General features: G+C 42.7%; 1 protein-coding gene across 9 annotated transcripts in view; it reads left to right on the plus strand.

The window, feature by feature from the left end:
- The window catches only part of SRPK2 (SRSF protein kinase 2), a 254,374-nt gene that overhangs the window by 49,494 nt on the left and 182,063 nt on the right, over window positions 1-22,817 (plus strand). For 4 of the 9 annotated variants that reach the window (XM_047695789.1, XM_047695784.1, XM_047695785.1 and 1 more), the window contains exon 3: window positions 17,753-17,816. The exons of the other annotated variants lie outside the window; for them this stretch is intronic. In XM_047695789.1, the coding sequence (XP_047551745.1) occupies window positions 17,786-17,816 (31 nt within the window). In that variant the 5' untranslated portion in view covers window positions 17,753-17,785. The remainder of the gene's footprint in view (window positions 1-17,752; window positions 17,817-22,817) is intronic. 9 annotated transcript variants of the gene reach the window in all.

Here is a 22,817-nt window from a genome sequence, read left to right on the forward strand (position 1 = left end):
TCATTTCCACTCTGGTGTGGATCAGTAATTTTCTAAAATACAATAATAATGAATTACTATGAAAATAAAATGGAAAATAAAAATGAGGCTCATTTAAAAAATTAGATTCTACTATCAAGTTGCTATAAATATTTCTGAACTCTAAATTTGTGTACTTACCATCGATCAGTAACAAACATTTTGAGGGCTTTTACTGGTCTGTGAGTTAGGTAGCACTGATCTGGAACAGTTCACTCAGGTTAATTTTTTTTTTTTTTTAAGATTTTAGTTATTTATTTTTTAAAGATTTTTATTTATTTGACACAGAGACAGAACAAAGCAATGGGAGGGAGAGAGCAGAGGGAGAGGGAGAGGGAGACGCAGGCTCCCCGCTGTGCAGAGCCTGACATGGGGCTCTATCTCAGGATGCTGGGATCAGGACCTGAGCTGCAGGCAGACACTTAACCACCTGAACCACCTAGGTGCCCTAAGATTTTAGTCATTTTAGAGAGCTGGGTGAGTGTGAGCTGGGAGTAGAGAGGGGGAGGGGAAAGAATCTTCAGGCATATTCCCCAGTGAGTGTGGAGCCCCAGACAGGGCTTGAACTCAAAACCTTGAGGTCAAGACCTGAGCCAAGGTCAAGAGTCAGACACTTGACCGGCTGAGGCACCGAGGCACCCCCTCCCTTTTGAAATTAATAAGATACTGTGAGACTGTGTGACTGTCTGTTCTTATAATTATGCAATGGTTTTAACATCACTTGGTATTTCTTGCCTGAATCAGTGGGTAACCGTGGGTTGCAAATGATAATTGTCTAATTCTCTTAGTATCTTTTTACATTGATTAGTTGTCTTTCTTTTGAAGAGAAGACATTTTTGTGTTCCAGCAGTTTTTAAACCACATTGTAGAGATGAGCCCTCGACCTAAGGAAAATTGAACTGAGTGTCTCTTTATTAGACACCTCCCATTTCCCTTTCTGTACCTTTTCCATCAGTTTTGCCTTTTGGGTCTATTTCTTGTCCCAGTTTTCCCTAGGTTCCCTGGTTGAGAATCTTACTTTTCTGTCTCACAATCAAAACTGCTTTGTCTGGTCCGCAATAATGCGATGAAGCTTTGACATTTTCTTAAGCTTTTTGAATCTATTTGTGTTTAAAAAGGTTCTTTTGTAAGGTGAGTGAATAAATTGGGTGACTAATAGGCAGTGTGACATGGGAGAAAGATATTTGGAGGGGGTGGTTGAAACTGAGGAGCAGCCTGTCCTGTAGCTGAGTTTTGTGAAGACTCACATCTGAGCCCGGGAACCTGAGGCATTCCGGCTTTTTGTTTTGCTTTTTGTTGTTGTTGTTGACCATTTTTGTTGTTGTTAAAACCTTTTACTGCTGGGTTGCAGGCTGGTTTAACCCTTTCCCCCAACCCTTACCCCCCCCCCCCCAATTTCCTGCCCTACTCTGATCCATTTTGTGTGATATTAGGGTTTATGACTGGAATGAACCAAGGGATAGAGCCATTCGTAGGACTCCTTTGGAAGTCTGATAATCTGTGTTTCTGGCAGAAACTCTTGTAAGTTTGAAGGTTGTTTAGATCAGCTCCTCTGAATTTAGTACCTTCTGTCTTTTCATTGAGTAGGTCCTGGGCACCAAGTGTGAATGGCATTGCTAGGCACTGGGATACTGTCCTGAAGGAGGAGCTGTGGGCTTCATGCTGCATCTTGTAAGGAGATAGTTACACAGCTCACGTGGATGCAGAGATAGGGGAAGAATCAGGGGCTTCAGGGAAACCTAACCTGAACTTGGCAGGGAGGAGGTCAGTATGCTGGGGAGAGGTGCCAAGACTGAGAGACTATGAGAGTGGTTGACAGACTCTTCCTGTAAAGGATCAGATAGTAAATGTTTCTGTCTTTTCAGGTCACATGATATCTGTTACAACTACCTCATCCTGCCATTCCAGTGCCGAAGTGGCCTGGGAAGTAAACAGATGAGTGTCAGACTTTCTTTATGGATGATGAGACTCGGAATTACGTAAAATTCTCAGATGTCATGAAATATTATTATTTTTATTCTCCCCCCCAACCATTTGAAAATGTAAAAACCATTTTTAGCTTTCGTGTTGCTACAGAAACAGGTGATGGGCTAGAGTTTGCTGATTCCTGGAATATGGGACTAAAATGCCTGTTATCAAGGGTCTTTTGCCGGAACCCCTGGTAAAAGCAGAGCTATGGTGTAATAGACCTGCAGTTGGCGCGAGCATTTGGCTTTCAGCAAGATCTAAATTACAGTGTTTCTGTACCTCTAGCTGTTCTTTTGAAACAGTCCAGTAATTCTGGAAATTCAAAGGAAAGGATGTTGGGAATTATGAGACTAAGTGACTAGTGGTGCTGCACGTACAGAGGGGCTGGCGTGGTGTAATTAATAGTACTTAGAAGGCCCAAGTCCCAGTCATGATCTTGTCAATTACTGGCCGGGTAGACATTGCCCTTTTCTGAGCTTTGTGAAGAAGAGAAAGTAAACTCAAGCCAGATGCTTGGAATTATTGCAACTAACAGTGTACTTTGGAGCACTATGTAACCTGTCAACATTAATATCTTAAAATTAGCCATTTCTCTCATCTTTACATATATCCTGTACATATAGGATGGCATTACGATTGCTTAGTTTGCGTTACAAGATGAGTTCGTGAGGAATTCCGCCGTCCTGTAGATGTTTGTCATCTCCGTGTGTTAAGGACTGTTCTAGTTATGGGAATACAGCAAGGGGCAATGGGCGTGTGGGGATTGTGGATGGGGAATGTACTGGGGAAAGCCTCTTAGGAAATAAGCTTTGAAGTTACTGAGGTTTGGGGAGTGGGGAAGCTTTCAAGGAGCTGGAGAGCCACTGTCAAGGCCCTGAGGTAAGAAGGAGTTCTTTAGTATGTTGACTGAAGGCCAGCAAGCGTATGTTGGATCAAGTGATGGAGACAGATCTATAGGACCTTTTGTACCATGGAAAAGAGTTTGGATTTTATTCTGAGAAAGATAAAAAAGCTATAGGAGGATTTTAAGCCAAAGAGTGAAATCTGTGTACATGTGTAATGATTACTCTCCCAAACCCCTTCTTCCAGAACAGTTCTGTCCTAAAGCTGTTAGGTGGGGCAGAGCTAGGTAGGCACACACAATTTGAGGGAGGGGTGTGGGGAGCTGTGTGTCCCAGAGCAGCATGTCTGGGCCCAAGTGGGATGAGGAGGGCGGTTTGTGACAGAATGTCACTGTTGAGAAGAGCCTGCACGGGAGATGTCACAGGAGTCAGAGCCCAAGCAGGGTGAAGCCAGATCTTTCTGACTGGGTTCCTGGTGTGGGACGGGAGAGCTTGATCAGGGTGAGGAGTGTCCCGAGAGGAGGGCAGAGTGCACAGGGAGTCAGAGCCCATGCTGTCCCCACCACATAGAAGGGGTGGCTTAGTATGGGCTGTGAGGATTAAGTCATGGTCATCTATCAGTCTTCATTTTCTGGTCTTGATGATTATGTTGCAGTTATCTAGGCCATCCTTGTTTCAGTATTGGAGGATGATGGAGCCTGAGGGGGGCAGCTAACTCTTAGGTGGTTTGAGGAAGAAAGTTCTTCGTACTGTCCTTTTCATTGTTTCAAAACTGAAAAAGAAGGGCGCCTACATGGCTCAGTTGGTTAAGTGTTTGCCTTTGGCTCAAGTTATGATCCTGGGGTTCTGGGATGGAGTCCCACATCGGGCTCCCTGCTCAGCAGGGAGTCTGCTTCTTCCTCTCCCTCTGCCCCTCCCCCCCTGCTTGTGCTCTCTCATTCGCTCTTGCTCTGTCTCTCAAATAAATAAATAACTCTCTTAAAAAATACTGAAAAAGAAAAAAAATCAGTCACTCTGGCTGTTGTATGGTAAAGGATTGTAGAATGGCAGAATTCTAGGGAGGAAGTTGGTGCAGTAGTTGATCTGGGAGGGTAGTACTGGTGGCTTGGGCAGGTAGTCTTTTTTCTTTTTCTTTTTTTTAAATTATGTATTTATTTGAGAGAATGAGCAGTGGGGAGGGGCAGCAGAGGGCAGGGAGGGAGAGAGAGAGAGAAAAGCAGACATACTCCCTGCTGAGCAGGAAGCCCATTGGAGGGCTCAATCCCAAGACCCAGGGATCATGACATGAGCAGAAGGCAGATGCTTAACCAACCAAGCTACCCAGGTGCCCCTTGGGCAGGCGGTCTTAATGGAGGAGGTGAGAAAGGTCAGATTGGGGACTTATATTGAAGAAAGAGCTGATTGGATTTACTGATGGGGTGTGAGAAAAAAAAAAAGTCAAAGTTAGCTTCTTGGTTTTTTTAAGGTTTGAGGAATTTGGGAAAGATGGTGGTGTTACATAATGCCATGAATTTTTTTTTTTTCTTTGGGTCAGAGGACCTGGTTTCTAGTCTTAGCTCACCCATGGAGATGGTGTGGGAACTGAACTTGTCTTGACATTTCCAGGTCTTGAGTTCTTCATGTGCACAGCATTGTGTACAATGCCACTGTAGCCATCTGAGGATTTGATTTCAGCAAGGCATGTCATAGTCTCTGCTGATACTTTGTTGAAGTGTTGGAGAAACGTGGTTTATATAACTGCATACCTAGATAGTTTAACACCTGCTCTCCGGAAGTGTCAATGATTTAATCACCAACTTCTTTTTTATTTATTTATTTATTTATTTATTTATTTATTTATTTTTTAAGATTTAAAAAAAAATTTGACAGAGAGAGAGAGATCACAAGTAGGCGAGAGGCAGGCAGAGAGAGAGAGAGAGAGAGAGAGAGAGAGAGAGAGGAGAGCAGGCTCCCCACTGAGCAGAGAGCCCAATGCGGGGCTCGATTCCAGGACCCTGGTATCACGACCCGAGCAGAAGGCAGAGGCTTTAACCCACTGAGCCACCCAGGCGCCCTAATCACCAACTTCTAAACTTTAAAATGGTTCATTAAATAGTGAGATGAAGTACTTTGTCTTTGATTGTATTCTGCTAAATATTTTTATCATTGACTTAGATGATTTGGATCACTTATCAAATTAGTATGTGTAGGGATGTTGAGAGCACCTTTTGGGTGGGGGAAGGAGGTTACAGTTGAGAATCATAAAAGTCTTGCTTGCATAAAACTGCCTCTACATGATTCTTTCTGATGAATAGGTTCAGTTAACTTGCTAATGTACCTACTTCAGTGTACGTACATGGCGGGTTTTAAATAGGAGTAACAGGGTTGTTGGGCATTAAATGGTAATAGGTGGAAAAACCCCAGGCATGCCTGATGGATGTACCCTATACATGTCAGTAGTGTTCCTCTCCAGTCAAAGGGTCTACTAACCTTACTTATCCATGTTTCACAGTTGTTAGCTTTTCAGTTGAGTCATTTGGTCAAAGTAATTTTAAGGAGACACAGTTTGATTCTTTTAAATTTTTAATTTGTTTCTATCATGCATACTCGAAGGTGGCATTTCTTACCTTGAAAAAAGCTTCCTGAAGGGAAATTTTCAGCAGGTTACTTGGTCTACTAAGGGAAGAGTGTGAGTGATGTGTCCCCAGATCATCACTATAGTGTTAAAGGCATAGACATATTTATGTAATACATAATATAGGTTCATTTCAACTTCTTGGAAACTGATGTATTATTCCCACTTTATCCTTAAAATATTCACTCTAAAGGCATCAAACACGGTTCCCCTGTGTTCTTTGTCAATATGTAGCATCCTGTACACTTGAGTGCTGAGTAAGTTACACAGTAAGTAACTGAGAAGAAAGACTTTATTTTTCTTTTCTTTTTTTTTTTTTTTAAGATTATTTATTTATTTATTTGACAGAGAGAGATCACAAGTAGATGGAGAGGCAGGCAGAGAGAGAGAGAGAGGGAAGCAGGCTTCTTGCTGAGCAGAGAGCCCGATGTGGGACTCGATCCCAGGACCCTGAGATCATGACCTGAGCCGAAGGCAGCGGCTTAATCCACTGAGCCACCCAGGCGCCCAGACTTTATTTTTCTTAACATTTCTGAACAGGGCCAGTATTTAATTTTATTTGCTTTAAGAATCAGTTCTTGAGAAACTAATAGACTGCCTGCAATGTCTCAAATGTGAAATATGGGTAAGTGTTTCAGAGAACTGTCTGTGCAGTTCTGCCTGTGGTTTGAAGTTTGAAACCTAAGAGGGAGTCCTTTGCTGCCTGATATTTTCAAGCATTGGTGGTGGTAACGTAGACTTAATGTTTGTCACTGCCTGTAGTCACAGAGCTCCTCACCTTCCATTTGTTTTTGAATTTTGTTAAGTTTTAGTGTATATGTTTCTCTAGTGTTTTTTTCCCCCAGCATAAAATTTCGGTCTTTATGTAAATACACCTTCTTACAGTTTGTTTTCATAGGTCTTTTTTTTTTTTTTTTTTTTTTTTAGGTTTTATTTATTTGACAGAGACACAGCGATAGAGGGAACACAAGCAGGAGGAGAGGGAGAGGGAGAAGCAGGCTTCCTACTGAGCAGGGAACCCGATGCAGGGCTCGATCCTAGGACCCCAGGATTGTGACCTGAGTTGAAGGCAGACGCTTCACCAGCTGAGCCACCCAGGTGCCCCTTCGTAGGTCATTTTTGATCCAGTGTTTTCTCTCCTGCTGCATCTAGGCTGTGAGCCAGGGAGACCTAAAGTGTTGAGGGGGGCACATTGAGTTGGGGAGAGCATTCCTGGCTGAGGTGGAGATGTACAGACTAGCAAATTAGACATCCTTGCAAACTTAAAAAAGAATTGAGGTGAAATTCACACAGCATAAAATCAAGCAGTCTAAAGTAAAGCATGGCGTTCAGTATAATCACAGTGTTGTGAAGCGCCGGTTCCAAAATGTTTCACCACCGGCCCCCAGACCAGTAGAAACCAGTTTGTATTAAATAGCTGCAGCTTCTTGCTTCCCTGCTCCAGCTCCTAGCTGCCACCCGTCTGTTCTGCATGTTGTCCTTTCGGATTTTCTACTCCGAATATCTCAGCAGGAGCTGCAGAAGCTGAGGGAGAAGCAGGCTCCCCACCCAGCAGGGAACCCCCAGGACCCTGGGATCATGCATGACCTGGGGCGGAGACAGACGCTTAACCGACTGAGCCACCCAGGCGTCCTGCCTTTCTCTGAGTCCTCTTTAGTTTGCCAGTGGTAGTTCAGTACTGTGAAGTGGCTTACTGGTTGCCTTTTCTGAAAACTTACAGTTTATTCTGTACATTATTCTCAAGGTAATTAATTAATAATGTATTGTTAAAAAATATTATTTATTTATTTACTTATTTGACAGAGATCACAAGCAGGCAGAGAGGCAGACAGAGAGGGGGAAGCAGGCTCCCTGTTGAGCAGAGAGCCTGATGCGGGGCTTGATCCCAGCACCTTGAGATCATGACCTGAGCCGAAGGCAGAGGCTTAACCCACTGAGCCACCCAGGCACCCCAGTAATGTATTTTAAAATGAGAATCTTTGATTCTCAACAAATAATGATAATGATAAACTTGCTTTCAGTTTAACATGAACAGTTTGCATATATGTAGCTCCTCTTTTCCCCTCTTCCTCACGATTAAATTGGCAATGTTTTGTGTTAGAGAAAGTAAGGGACTGAAGATGAGAGGTGCTGAGCGAAAGAGGAACGTTAGCTTACAGTTCATTCCTCTGTTGAGGGAGTGGATGTGGCTGTGTGTGTGTGGGGGGGAGGATATATGTTGATGTGTGTTTATGTGTGTTTTAAAGCACAGATGTTGCTTTGCTCTTCTGAGTATTAATTTGCCTTAAATACACAGCCTATGGACAACACTGCGACTAAAAAGAAAATGTAATATTTAAATTTGTTACACTGGTTTACCAGAAAAGGACCACTTGATTATTTGGAAAAACATTTAAAAAGCAGATCATATAATTTTTTCCTCTTCCTGTATTAAATGTAAGAGTGGATATTGGCAATAAAAACAAAAGGTTGTTAAGGTTAATCATTAATGTGTTTCTTGAATAAGTTTTCAAGAAGGTGGAAGACACAAAGAGTAGGATAATTTTAAACCTTGATACTATAAATGGTCTTTAAAAAAATTCATGAAACCGTCAACACCTGGAGACTATTGTGCTTGTACTTGTCCCTGTATTCTGAGAGACTAATGTTTAATAGTTCTCTTTGGATAGAACTCTGCTGTGTTGAAAAGGACATTTGCAGTGTGAAAATTTTTTGAGTCCTCCATTAGCAAGTATAGAATTTTAAAATAGGGAAGCCCAGGGTGCCTGGGTGGCTCAGTGGGTTGAGCCTCTGCCTTCAGCTTGGGTCATGATCTCAGGGTCCTGGGATCGAGTCCCGCATCAGGCTCTCTGCTAGGCAGGGAGCCTGCTTCCTCCTCCCTCTCTCTCTCTCTCTCTCTGCCTGCCTCTCTGTGTCAAATGAATAAATAAATTCTTTTTTTTTTTTTTTTTTATTTATTTATTTGACAGAGAGAAATCACAAGTAGGCAGAGAGGCAGGCAGAGAGAGAGGAGGAAGCAGGCTCCCTGCTGAGCAGAAAGCCCGATGCAGGGCTCGAACCCAGGACCTGGGATCATGACCTGAGCCGAAGGCAGCGGCTTAACTCACTGAGCCACCCAGGCGCCCCTGAATAAATAAATTCTTAAAAAAAAAAAAAAAATAGGGAAGCCTGGATGGCTCATTCGGTTGGTCAGCAGCCTTCTGGTGATCCCAGGATCCTGCTCCCTGCTCTGGGGGGGAGTCTGCCTCCCCACTGCTTGTGTTCTTTCTGTCTCTTTGACAAATAAATAAATCTTAAAAAAAAAAAAAGAATTTAAAAATAGTATTTAGGTACATTTTCACTGAAATTAGAGATTCTAAATGGTGTAAATGATGATAATTGTGAACATAGCTTTTTCTTAACTGTGACTTCCAGTCACTTTGGAAATATTGAGTAAATTAACCAGTTTTTAAAAAATATGTTAGATTTCATTTTTACTCCTTTGGGTTTGTGTTTATTTTGGTTAAGATAGGTCTCCTTGGTTTATTTGAAAATATTACCTAGGTTTTGTTTTAAAACACTAATTTCACTCCTGCATGTAAATTACTGTTTTGTGAGTTGGATGGTGATCATTTGATTTATGACTGTCTTTGGAGTGCAGCAGCTAAAAACTGGGCATGTGAAGTCCAGGTTCCTCCCTGCTCTCCAGTGCCAGAGTTTTCATGGCTGGGACTGAAGGACACTGTTCTTGAATCCAGAAATTGCAAGCCTTCTTTAGTGCTTGGGTTCTGTGTTCTAGAGAGAGCTTTACTCATATTCTCAAAGGTGGTGGAGGAAGCATGTATCAAAAAAAAGTTAAAAGGTCCATTAAGGTATCATACTGACAACTGAAGGGTAAACTGAAAGTAAGGTTAGTATATTTCTTTGTTGTTAAGGATGTGACAGGACATAAAATCCTCAGGTGCTGAGTGACATTTCTGATTTTTCAAATAGCTTGAATTAAGGAATGTGATAATTGTATAGACAGTGATTTTTTTTTAAGATTTTATTTATTTATTTGACAGAGACACAGTGAGAGAGGGAACACAAGCAGGAGGAGTGGGAGAGGGAGAAGCAGGCTTCCTGCTGAGCAGGGAGCCCGATGTGGGGCTCGATCCCAGGACCCTGGGATCATGCCCTGAGCTGAAGGCAGACGCCCAACAACTGAGCTACCCAGGCGCCCCCAGTCAGTGATTCTTAAATATTTTGCTCTCAGGACTCTTACAGACTCTTAAAAATTATTGAGGAGACTAAAGAGCTTTTTATTATTTATTTATTTTTAAAGATTTTTATTTATTTATTTGACAGAGAGAGATCACAAGTAGATGGAGAGGGAGGCAGAGAGAGAGAGAGAGGGAAGCAGGCTCCCTGCTGAGCAGAGAGCCCGGTGCGGGACTCGATCCCAGGACCCTGAGATCATGACCTGAGCTGAAGGCAGCGGCTTAACCCACTGAGCCACACAGGCGCCCCCTAAAGAGCTTTTTAAAATGTGGTTTATGTTTATTGGTACTTCGTTAGAAATTAAAATTGAGGGCACCTGGGTGGCTCAGTTGGCTAAGTGTCTGCCTTTGGCTGGGGTCCCCCCCGGTCCTGGGATCAAGCCCTGCTTTGGGCTCCCTGCTTCCCCCTCTCCCTCTGAATGTTGCTCCCCTGCTTGTGCGCTCTCACTCTTTATGTCAAATAAATAAAATCTTCAAAGATTATTTATTTATTTATTTGACAGAGATCACAAGTAGGCAGAGAGGCAGGCAGAGAGAGAGAGAGAGAGGAGGAAGCAGGCTCCCTGCCATCCCAGGTCCTCCATCCCAGGACCCTGAGATCATGACCTGAGTCAAAGGCAGAGGCTTTAACCCACTGAACCACCCAGGTGCCCGCAAATAAATAAAATCTTAAAAAAAACCCCACAAATGTTAAAAAAAATTTAAGAAATTAAAATTGAGAAACTTAAAAAATGTTAATTTAAAGAATAATAGTAAACCATTGCATATATTTTTTTTTTTTTAAAGATTTATTTATTTATTTATTTGACAGAGATCACAAGTAGACGGAGAGGAAGGCAGAGAGAGAGAGAGGGAAGCAGGCTTCTCGCCGAGCAGAGAGCCCGATGCGGGACTCGATCCCAGGACCCTGAGATCATGACCCGAGCCAAAGGCAGCGGCTTAACCCACTGAGCCACCCAGGCGCCCTAAACCATTGCATATTAATAAAATAGCATATTTTTAATGAAAAAATTAAATGAAAAAATAAATACTTTTTGAAACTAAAAATTAGAATGAGATTGTTTCACATTTTTGTCAGTCTCATTAATGTCTGGCTTAATAGAAGCTAGTTTCTTCTATATGCTTCTGCCTTTAGTCTGTCACAGAATGTTATTTTGGCTGAATGAAAAAAAATCTTTCATCTCATCCTGTGTCCTTGCATCCAGTGTTTGTATTAATGCAGGAGCTTCATTTCACTAATATTTGAGACTGTCTGACAGATACCCGAGTTTGAATAACCATGGCTCCTCTTTTAGTTAAGTAAGAGGGGTGTCCCTGGAAAAAGAGACTAGTTCTCTTTGCAGCCTGGCCCCTTGTTGGCTCAGGGGGTTTTCCCTTGAGATGAACGTGTGCAGCAGAAGTGCTTCCTGTTTCATCCGACTGAATATGTGCTCAGGGTTGAGATATGATAAAATTAATATGTTTTACTCCTTGGTCAAATACACTCTGAAGTGAAACTGCCATTATTTTAGGTGCAAGTCAGGTGAAGAGTACAGTGACTGCTGCTGGGTGCCATTTGGGGCCAGTGGGGATGAGGTGCTCGTGTCCCCCCCCCCCCCCATTTACTTTGTCGGTGCAAATGTCAGCACAGCGCAAAGGGCAGAGGCTGTCTTGTTATTACGAAGATAGAGCTCCTGGATTTCTTGGGATGTGTGAACCTACTTTGAGAGTTGTTGGGGGGGAATGGGCACCCTGGTATGAATTGCTGTGGCAGCTCTTCCTCCCGGTAGGAAAAAAGAAAGAGAGTCAAACCAGGGTCTGATTTTCAGACTCAGCAAATATTTATGACTTTCCTAATAGTCATCATTCTCATGTGTGCCGCCGGCCTGCCCTGGAGACTAGACATTGTTATTCCTTACTTGCAAATGAGGTACATAGATCCCTGAGAGGTTGCATACCTTACCCATGGTCATGGAAGTAGGAAATAGAGGCCAGTTGGCTGGAACTAAAATTGGGTGAAATCAAAGAGGACATGTTTTCCCTAAACAACACTCACCTCTAGGTGGATGTAATGGTTCCTGGATTGTGGAGAGTCTAATTCAGAGGTCATTTGACCATTGCTCTGTCTTGTACCACTTTGTGCTTGCAGCCATTTCCCCCCTTTTTCTTGTCATTAACTTTTTTCGTTAAGAATAACAGGAATCTTGGTTTAGAAAGATGCTCATGGAAAGTAGTGATATTTACTTGATCTTTGATCTCATTTGTAAAATTGAAATAAGGTCAAGGAATAAAATATTGTCAAGCTAGGAGTCAGGAATGTAGTTTATCTAGTGGGTTTTTTCTCTGGCTTTTAGAATCACTTGTACTAATTTGTGCTCTTTGCTCTGAAGCACTTATTTAACGGAGGGACTTTGCTCTGAAGCACTTACTTACTTAATGGAGGGGATGCAGTACAAGTGAATACTGTGTGTTACCTTGCCCTTGAGAGTGTCTTCACCGAGTAGTGGATAATAGACTACCAAAGTTAATGCTCCTTTCCAGTCCTTTCCAAACAGTAATTTGAGAGGTGGTTTCCACTGTTTAAAGAGCTCTTTTTCAAGTTAAGAGGCACACTTTTAAGATTACCTGAAAGATACCTTTTTCATTTAGTACAGTGTTTTGCATTGTGTAAAAATGCTGGGAGTTTCAGGATACCAACTGAGAAGTAATTTCAGAAAATTTTTAGTAACTAATATCTGTGACATGAATATGCATTAGGAGGAAAACCATCATAGAATCTCAGAGTTAACAAAAAGTTATTATGCAGTATATTAGAATCATGTGAAATATATATATACACATATATATATTTTAAAAATTTTATTTATTTATTTGACAGAGATCATAAGTAGGCAGAGAGGCAGGCAGAAAGAGGGGAGAGAGGAGGAAGCATGCTCCCTGCTGAGCAGAGAGCCCGATGCGGGGCTCGATCCCAGGACCCTGAGATCATGACCTGAGCTGAAGGCAGAGGCTTTAAACCACTGAGCCACCCAGGCACCCCATGTGAAATATATTTCACCTAGATTTTTAATATTTGTGTGTTCACCAAGGGTGTTTCCAGACTTGCCAAAGGGATGAGAAAGGTGTCATATTTAGAATGACATATAATACTCTGAGGGACTTTAGGGGTTATCTACTTAAGTGGTTTTAGAACTTTAGAATTGGTCGAACCTTTTCTTTAATTGAAATCATATCCCGGAGTCCAGCATTTAAAGCGTCAAGGACAAGTAGCTGAAATGAGAGTTGTGGGTCTGGGATCCCCATGTTGCTTGGCAGGTTCTGTTCGCCGCTGCTGTGAGCCACTGGTTAATAGGAATAAACAACATTCACGTGTATGAGTGTGATACGAAGTATTTCACATCCATGATCTCACATTTCGAAAACCACTCATCTAGTTCGGCCTGTGAACTTTATCTCTGAAGAAACAGGCACAGAGAGCTTCCGTGAGTCACCCAGGGTTTTCTGTAGAGTTAGTGTTACTGAAACCCTTTGGCCAGTTGAGCTGATGGTGTATGTGGTATGTCGTTTTTCCAGATAGGAAAATAATGTGTGTCATTGCCAACATTTTTGAGTTCAGGCGAGAGTGTAAAAGGGAAAGAATACTTAACTTCACTAATTAGGGATTGGTAATACTTTAGTGTTGATCTTTCTAGCCTCCTTTATAAATGTGCATGAGAAAATTGATAAATCTAACATACTATTTTATTATGTTTTCTTAAGGTTAACAGTATATTCTAAAGTGTGTTTTTTTCCCCTTAAATTCTTCATTCAGTCATTCTTCATGAGAATGATTATTTAATGAAACTTTACTAAATCATGCAGTTTTATTTACTGTTTAATGTTTCCCGTTTTTGGACATTTATGTTTGCAGGGTTTTTCTTTTTTCTTTTTTTTCTGTTATATTTAATGCTGTAATGAACACTTAGTGAATATAAAATTTCTGGAATATGAACTTCTAGATTTCAAATTACTAGATCAACAGATGCCTTAAAAATATATTTGGGAGGCGGCACCTGGGTGGCTCAGTGGGTTGAGGCCTCTGCCTTTGGCTCGGGTAGTGATTCTGGGATTCTGGGATCCTGGGATCGAGTCCCACATCGGGCTCTCTGCTCGGCGGGGAGCCTGCTTCCCTTCTCTCTCTGCCTACTTGTGATCTCTGTCAAATAAATAGATAAAATCTTTGAAAAAAAAATGTATTTGGGGGTGCCTGGGTGGTTCAGTGGGTTAAAGCCTCTGCCTTCAGCTCAGGTCATGGTCCCAGGGTCCTGGGATCGAGCCCCACGTTGGGCTCTCTGCTCAACAGGGAGCCTGCTTCCCTTCCTCTCTCTGCCTGCCTCTCTGCCTGATTGTGATCTCTGTCTGTCAAATAAATAGGTAAAATCATAAAATAAATATATATATATATATATATATATATATATATATATATATTTGAAGCATATTTCCTAACTGATCTCTTTGGAAGGTTTTGCCATTTTATACTTTCTCAAATCATGTAATTAAACTCTTGTAATGAGTTCTCGACAGGGCAGTTAAATAGGTCATTATTTTAATTTGTAGTTGATTATAAATGAGGTTAAACTTTCCCCCTTTATATTTATTAGCTGTTTCTGGTTTTTCATTTGTAAATTTTTAGTTTCTTTACTTTGGCAGCTTTTCTACTTGAGTATTTCTCTCTTTTTAAAAAAACAAGGGTTCAGGAAACACCTGCATGTCTTTCTACTCTGTGCCCCCTCTATCCCCACAATCCCTGTCATATCTTTTGCCGTTTTTTACCCAGGCTTAAAAAAATCACTACTTTTTGGCAGAAAGAAGTTTAACTTTTTATCTTTTGATTTTCCTTTCTTTGTGTTATCATCAGCCATTTGTGGTGGCCCCTGTCTGCATCCATTAACTCATTCGGTATTCTAAAAGGTTGATATTATCATTCTGTCTTTTTTTTTTTCTTTTAAGATTTTATTTTTAACTAAGCTCTACACCCAGTGTAGGGCTTGAACTCACAACCTCGAGATGGAAGGTTGTACACTCTACGCACTGAGCCAGCCAGGTGCCCCATTCCATCTTTTCTTTATGCATTTCCTACAATATTGTAGAGAAGCTTCCCCATATCAACTGTTTGGATACTTCAGGTGCATTTTGTATAATCTTCCCTTTTATTTAGCACATTCAAAATAGTTGATTTACTGGCTTCTTCCAGAATGACTGAAAAAATTACTTATGGATTTAACCGTATTTGTGTATTGTTACACTTACGGCTGCATGAATTGTTCCATCTACAACCAGCAAGAGCGCCTTCAGCTGCCAGGAAGTGCAGGGCTGAGTCCACCTGTTCTGACCTCAGCTCTTGCCTTCAATTCCGTGCTCTGTGTGGAATTGAGCCCCATGTTCTGAGGTGACTAGAGGGAAGGGGAGGTGACTGAACATTTCTGAGGTATATTGTTAATGAATTTGTTACTGGTCAGCACAGCAGATACTTAATGAACCATTTCTTCAGTATGCTAGGGATGTGGTTGTGACCATGACTAATTTCAGATCAGTGCTCTGGAGAAAGTTAAACAGGGTGATAAGGATGAGTAGACTAGTTTAGGCATCAGTGAACAGAATAGTGTTTAAGTGTTATGTACCAAGATAAAAGTCTTGCCTTTTATGGATCAGAGACAAACCAGGTGTTGAGTGGTGCCGAGTTACTTGCATTTGTGAGCAGAGAAGGAACCATCCCCTGAAAAGGGAGTTGAAAACAGAGCTCAGAAATGTCTGTTTAATGCTTTATGACGGAATTAGGTTTCTTAAGGTTTGGTTTGGGAGACTCCACTTCTCATTCCTCTAATTACTTGTGATGAAAATAATTCTGAAACAGCAACCCATGCTACAGTGCAGACTGCAGGGAAGAAGACTGGCTGTGAAGTCGGAGGTTCCAGATTTTCAGTCTCAGCGGTCTGTGGTCTTTGAAGAAGCAGCCCCTCTGGCTTTCTTCCTGGAGGTGATGCCTGTTGGAGTTGCCCAGTGGCAGTAAGAGGAGCTCGGGAGCACCCTCTCCGGGAAAGAAAAGTACATCTTCTGCGCATTTGGGCATGTTGTCATTCTGGTGTAGGCAGTACCCAGTGAGCTATTAAAGTTCCACCCCGAAATTCGTGGTATGGAACCCAGGTCTGTGCTACTTCTAGTAAGGATTCAACTCTCCAACATTAGATGCCAGTAGGCTATCGTCGGTGTGCGGACAGGACCTGTAGGCGTGGATGAGGGCTCAGTAAGTGATCTTAAGGAAATTACTTTAACCTTGCCGCAGTGGGTGTTGAAGTTCACAGCTTTTCCCTTTCTACTGGCATTTTTTCCCTGTTTGTTTGCCCCATTTAAAAAGAACAGGGGCACCTGGCTGGCTTAGTTCATGGAGCATCCAGCTCTTGATCCTCGAGGTTGTGAGTTCAAGCCCCACATTGGGTCTAGAGATTAGTTTAAAAATTTAAAAAAAAAAAGAACACAAAACCCAAGAATCTTCCTTTCCTTCCGACCTTAACCTGCTTCCCTTCCTTGTTCTTCCGTTGTGTGGCGGCTCACCGTGTTTGCTGTGTGAGTGTGCCGTTTAGCTTGCATAGCTATGCTCTGTGTATGGCAGATGTTACACATTTTCCACAGAATAACCTTTGTTCCTGTTCTCCGTGTTCATTCTTTATTTGCTTCTCCTGCTGTCGACTCCAGTTTTTCTCTATTTGTTCATCATCTGTGGGCCTATGTGTATATTTCTCCTGACGTCAGTCAGCGGAGTCACACGGTATTGTGGGGAGATTAGTCAAGTCAGAGGACCTTCCATTTACAAGCGGAGGGTGGGTATTTTCTTTGCCTGGGATAATTGTGAGGCTGAAGTTAGATGTTCTTTGGAAACCGTAAGGGGCTATTCCAGTGATAACGTAAAGGCTATTATAGCCAGGCTTTGACTTATCCACAGTGACACAAGTAGTCCTACTCGGAACATTGAAACAAGGCATCTTCAGTGATTTGAAGCTTTCTAAAATACATGCTGTGCTTCTCTGCCACTTGAGGATTTTCTCCACGGCCCCCCCTGCTGGTCCTGGGTGGTATTGTGCCTCTGGAGCCCGTCACTGTAACTAGATGTGGGGATGTGGGTGCAGGAAGGAATTTGTTCTGATCCGAGGACTTGCATCCTTGGGGTTTGCCTTTTCCTGGGTCTTTTTTCATCTCCCCACTTTTTGTGTTTCTTGTTGCTCCTGACTGAGCTGCTTGACTCTCACAGCTGGTAACCTGGTCTTTTATATTGTCTTCCTTAGTCATTTGGAGTACTATTCCTTTGGCTTGGCTGGCAGAACAGTGTCCCCCAGTCGTTGGGCTTTTGATCATGTTCTTGTGGTGCTTTGAAACAGCTTCTTCATCCTCTCCCTCCCTCCCTTGCCTTCAGAGTACTTTTCCCCCTTGGTTTTTTAGCCCCTTCCTCTAATACCAGAGCTTGGAAAGCTTGTCAGTAACCCACTCCGTAGCACAAGCAACATTGGAAACCAGAAAGGCAGAGGTTGTACTTGGGACATACTTTAATCAGTGCCGAGTTCAGGTGTGACCCGGCTACAGTGTAGTGTTTACCAGCCGAGTGTGAGAAGAGAATTGACAGCAGAGCAGAAGGACAGGAAGGAGACAGGTGGCAGCGGTGAGGTGAGTCTGTAGCTGCTGAAGAGACACAGCAGAGCATCGAAGCGCCCCGGCGGGTGGGGTCCCAGGGTCCCAGAGCCCCGGAGCCCTGAGTGAGCGGGCGTGTGCGCACTTCTCAGTAGGCCAGGGAGCGCCGGCGTGCACCTGCAGCCCAGCTGCTCGACACCAGCCTGCCTGTTGCTGTTTTCCCCCTGGTAAAGGGCGGAGAGAAGCTAGCTGGTACCTGCCGAGAACTGACAAGGGTGGAAATATGGGAAGATAGCACTTGACCTAGTAAAGTTTTGGTTTTGTTTTATATGATTCTGTAGCTCCAAAAGAGCAGCTGCTTACTCAGAATAAACTTTTATTGAGATATAAATCATGTACTATAGACTTCACTCATTCCCCTCTCTCTGCAGACCCTGGCAGCCACCAGTCTGCTTTCTGTCTTTATGAACTTGAGTGCTCCAGATACCTGTACAGGTAGAATCATAGAGGATTCATCTTTTTGTGACTGGGGTGTTTCCCTCAGCACAAGGTCCTCTAGGTCCCATGTTAAAATGTGTGTCAGTGGGGCGCCTGGGTGGCTCAGTGGGTTAAAGCCTCTGCCTTTGGCTCGGGTCATGATCCCAGAGTCCTGGATCGAGCCCCACGTTGGGCTCTCTGCTTGGCGGGGAGCCTGCTTCCTCCTCTCTCTCTGCCTGCCTCTCTGCCTACTTGTGATCTCTGTCAAATAAATAAATAAAATCTTTAAAAAAAAAATGTGTGTGTCAGATTTCATTCCTTCCTCTGGCTGAATGAGAATCCATGGCACACACATACCACAGTTTACTCATCCACTGATGCACATTTGGCTTGTTTCTCCTTTTTGACTGTTGGGAATAGTGCTGCTGTGAACGGTCATGTACTAGGATTTGAGGAAGAGCTTGTGGTTTTTATTTGCATTCTCCAGTGACTAATTGATGTTAAACATCTTTTCATGTGCTTGGTGGTCCTTTTTAGATCTTCTTTGAAAAAATGTCTATTCAAGTCCTTTGCTTGTCTTTTAATTGGTTGTCTTTGTTGAGTTGTAAGACCCTTATCAGATAAATGTTTTACAAATATTTTTTCCCATTCCATAGATTGTCTTTTCACTTGATAATGTCTTTTGATGCACAAAATAGCTCTTCACTTTATGATGGTTTTTTTTTTTTTTAAGATTTTATTTATTTATTAGAGAGAGGCAGTAGTGACCGAGAGACCAAGAGCTCTCAGAGCTCCCCCCCTGGAGAGGGAGAAGCAGACTCCCTGCTGAGCAGGGAGCCCAAGGAAAGGCTTGATCCCAGGACCCTGGTATCATGACCTGAACCTAAGGCAGACACTTAACCCACTGAGCCACCCGAGCCCCAGCTCTTCACTTTAATTGCAGCTTTTAGTTAACTAAAGCAGTTAAGCAGGGTCATACATGTATGGAGCCAAGCCCCTCCTACCTCGACTATGGGTGCTCTGGTGAAAAAGAGTAAAGATTGTCTCTCTCTCTGACTTGTGTTATGTGAAAAGGCTGAAGTGGTTGGCATAAATAATGTGTATTATGGAAAGGTGTATTAAGGAATGTGTATTAAGGAAAATCAATTTTTAAATTGATACTTAAATTATTGTGTTATGCTCCATTTCATATCACAGAAGGTTTGAGGAGGCTTATGGTAGATGTGCTCAAATGGAGAAGTCTAAGTAAAAGATAAAAATTGGGATGAAAGGAAAAACAGAGATTGGGGAGAAGAATATCGTTGGGCATTTCTAGATGGGGAGAACTGTGCAGTCGCTAATGTAGGATTATGGGTGATATAACATTTTCTTCTTTGTATATGACTGTTTTCTTTTTTTTTTTTAATTTAGCATATATTACTTTAGTAAAGAGAAGATTTTACTATAGTACTATTAAAATTCTGAATGCATTTGTCAGAATTGCTGCTTTCTCCACACTGATATATGATCCATTCTCTTGGTTTTATCTGCTGTGGGCGTTTGTGTTCAGTTTGTCCTTCTTCCCTGAATTTCGTTTGGTCCACCTGCCCGGTGTTCGCTGCCCCCAACCCTGCCCTGGTCTGGGACCCCGCCGGGCGCCTCCGGCCCCTGGCTCCCTCGTCCTGCACGTTGTGTTATGGTTCTCTCAGCTGCAGCCTGGCCACTCTGCTTTTTCCTTTCTTTTTGCCTCAGTTCTGCTAGGACTCATCCCTGGGGTGTGCGCAGATGCAGGGAAGACTCTTCTGATGTCTCGCACTCTTTCTGTGCTGACCTGGGTTCCTTTTCTCACTCTGCCATGGCTTCTGCCTGGCTCTGTCGTGCTGACCACAATGTTTATGCATTGTGTCTGTGTGCTTTTATCCTCCACTGGATGAGGACATTGACTTCTTTGTCTGTCCCCAAGCCTAGCAGTGTGTGTGGTGCAGGGTTGGCCCAAATACCTGGCTATTCAATTAATAAATAAGGTCTGAACGGTCATGAGGCGCCAGCTGGTGGGTATGGGCTGGATCGTACTTGTGGATATGTTTGTGTACCTTACGTGCGTGGAAACTTGGGATATTTCCTAAAATAATCCCTATTTTCTGGGCACCTGGGTGGCTCAGTTGGTTAACCATCTGCCTTCGGTGCGGGTCACGATCTCAGGGTCCTGGCATCGAGCCCCCATAGGGCTCCCTGAGCAGGGAGCCTGTTTCTCCCTCTCCCTCTGCTCTTCCCCTCCTGCTCCTGCTCTCTCTCTGTCTCAAGTAAAAAACACATGTATCACTTTCCAAGGTTCATGACTTTACTGCTCTTAAAACAAAATCCCTATTTCCATCTTCTGAAAATACGAGACTGTCTGGCCACTGTGCATCAGCATCCCTTTACTGCACTGTTCACTAGGCCTGGTTGTGGTTCTTGCCCCGTTTAGAGGATTTGCCGTACTCCCATCCCTTTCATCTCACAGGAGACTGGCTTTACTCGTGTTTCTTATTGTTCGCTTGAGACGCTTGGGGTTAGGTCCCTGATGCAGAGGAAGGATGGAGGGCATACCCTGCAGCCAGATCTCTGTCTGCCTCCAGTTGGTCTTTAGGTAGAAGGTGGGTGGCAGACTGAGGTTCTGCTTTCTGGTGTGTTTCTACAGTTCTGTCTTTCTGTGAGGCTGATGAAGGATAGAGCTTGAAACTTTCCTATATACATACACAACTGAGACATTCACAAAGTGCTGGTGAGTTGAACTTCCAAGGACATTAGCAGAATGTCCTAATTACACAAGTTCAAATAAAATGACATGTTTAGTTATGGGAAAGTTTATCACTCTGAAGTTCCTAAATTCCCTTTTAAAGTTTTTGACATGTAATCTGTATGTTGATGAATGGATTTTGGTTAAAATGTGAACATCTCTTACCTTCCTAAAATCTCTTATCTACCTAAAATATGAACTTAAATATGAACCTAAAATCTCTTAGCGACCTAAAATATGAATATCTCTTACCTAGCAAATATTTATGGATTTACTTAGAGAAATCTTTAATTCCTTTATGAGATTAAAGATGGAGTTTTGTTACTTATGTTTGGAATTTTAAGGCATTAAGTAAATTGTGTTCTTGGTGTGACTGTATGCAAAATTCGTGGTGTGTGTTTTTTTTTTTTTTTTTTTTTTTTGGCCATGGTGCATAAATTCACAGAGGGCTGATCCTAAGTCCAAGCAAAGAACTGTAGACGTAGGAAATGGGGCAGTCCTAAAGGGCTTTCTTTAAGTGGGGCAGTAAGGGGATCGGATTTTGTCTTTGAAGCTTGACTCCGTAGCATTGTGGGCCAAGGATTAGACAGGGGTGAGATACCAGGGGCAGATAGGGGAGGCTCCAATGAAAATGAATGATTAAGGAGGGAGAAATTCTGATTATTTTTGGTGAAGTTATGTCATATAAGTACTTAGGTTAATTACGAAACTGCTTTTCAGATAAGAATGAATGAATCCTGGGAATACTATTGCTGACAGTATCCTCTTATTGAGTCTATTAATGCTAATTGAGAAAAGAGAGGGTAGGAGTCTCATGTCTCTCTGTGGGAAAATAATTTTTTAGTTGAGTAAGCAGAAACTCCGGATTCCTCCTTTCTGTACTCCCACATGTTGGGCATAGCGCTGTCAGGTGCTTTAGGCACTAGGGAAGTGGTCCCGCCAACAGAAGCAGTTCTCCCAGCTGCCAGACATACCGGCCTGGTGGCTAGAAGCAGGAGATGGTGTCTGGGTCTCAGTCTCGAGATTCACCACTTCCTCCTACTGTGCCTCAGTTTCCTCAGCTGTATGCTCTATTTACTCAGCATTGTTGGAAAGAGTAAATAGATTAATATATGTAAGGTGTTTACAGTAGTGTCAGGTATATTAATAAGTACTTAGCACACTTGCTTCTACCACTGTGTTTACTATTTTTATCAATGGAGAGATACACAAACAAGAATTCTTTTGACTGAAATTTGTTACATTATGTGTAACATTGTAGTCAGAAGTTTCAGAAACAATACTCTTTGGCTCCAAATCAGCAATAAGAATTGAGCATTATAGCTTTTTAAGTGGTGATCAGAATGAAGATGAAAGTCTGTACAAGTAAGAGAGTCAGTGCATGTCCACCATTCCTTAAGGTCCTGCTCTGGTGGTTCCTGGAGTTCTAGTGTACAGTACTTTTCACTTAAGCTGTATGAACATTTTTACACTTTGTAAACAGCATGCAGCAGCATGGGTTTTCTAAAGCCCTCTGAGAACATAATCCTGTGATGCTTGGGTGCTGAAATGGGAGAAGGGGAGCAAAAGAAATGCTTGGGTGCCATCTCAGTCTGTTCAAGGTTGGCTGTTGACAAAAGGAGGACAGGGTTTTTTCCCAGTGTTTTTTTTTTTGTTTGTTTGTTTGTTTTTAATTTGATGCAGAATTTTTTTTTAAAGATTTTAAAATTTATTTGACAGAGACAGTGAGAGAGGAAACTCAAGCAGGGGGAGTGGGAGAGGGAGGAGAAGGTTTCCTGCTGAGCAGCGGGCCCAATGCAGGGCTCGATCCCGGGACCCTGGGGTCACGAGCCAAAGACAGAGGCATAATGACTGAGCCACCTGCGCCCCCCCCCCCGAATTAATTTTCTGTGAAAACGGAATCATAAACAAGTATGACCTCCAGGTAGAGCAACAAAGCTCTCACCCCAAACTTCTAACTTTGGGATATATTCAGGTGATGAGCCTACAACTCTAGTAGTGAAGCTCTAATATCTAATAAAGGCCACCCACTTTGCCAACCACCCCCCCCCCCCTTTTAAAAAATTTATTTGAGAGACACGGATGGTGAGAGAGCACAGCAGGGAGGAGAGGGAGAAGCAGGTTTCCCGATGAGCAGGGAACCCATGAGCAGAGAGCCCGACACAGGGCTTGATCCCCAAACCCCAGGAACATGACCTGAACCGAAGGCAGATGCCTAACTGATGGAGCCACCCAGGGGCCCCTGCCAACCACTTTTGTAT

Source organism: Lutra lutra, chromosome 11, assembly GCF_902655055.1.
Source record: "Lutra lutra chromosome 11, mLutLut1.2, whole genome shotgun sequence".
NCBI lineage: Eukaryota > Metazoa > Chordata > Mammalia > Carnivora > Mustelidae > Lutra > Lutra lutra.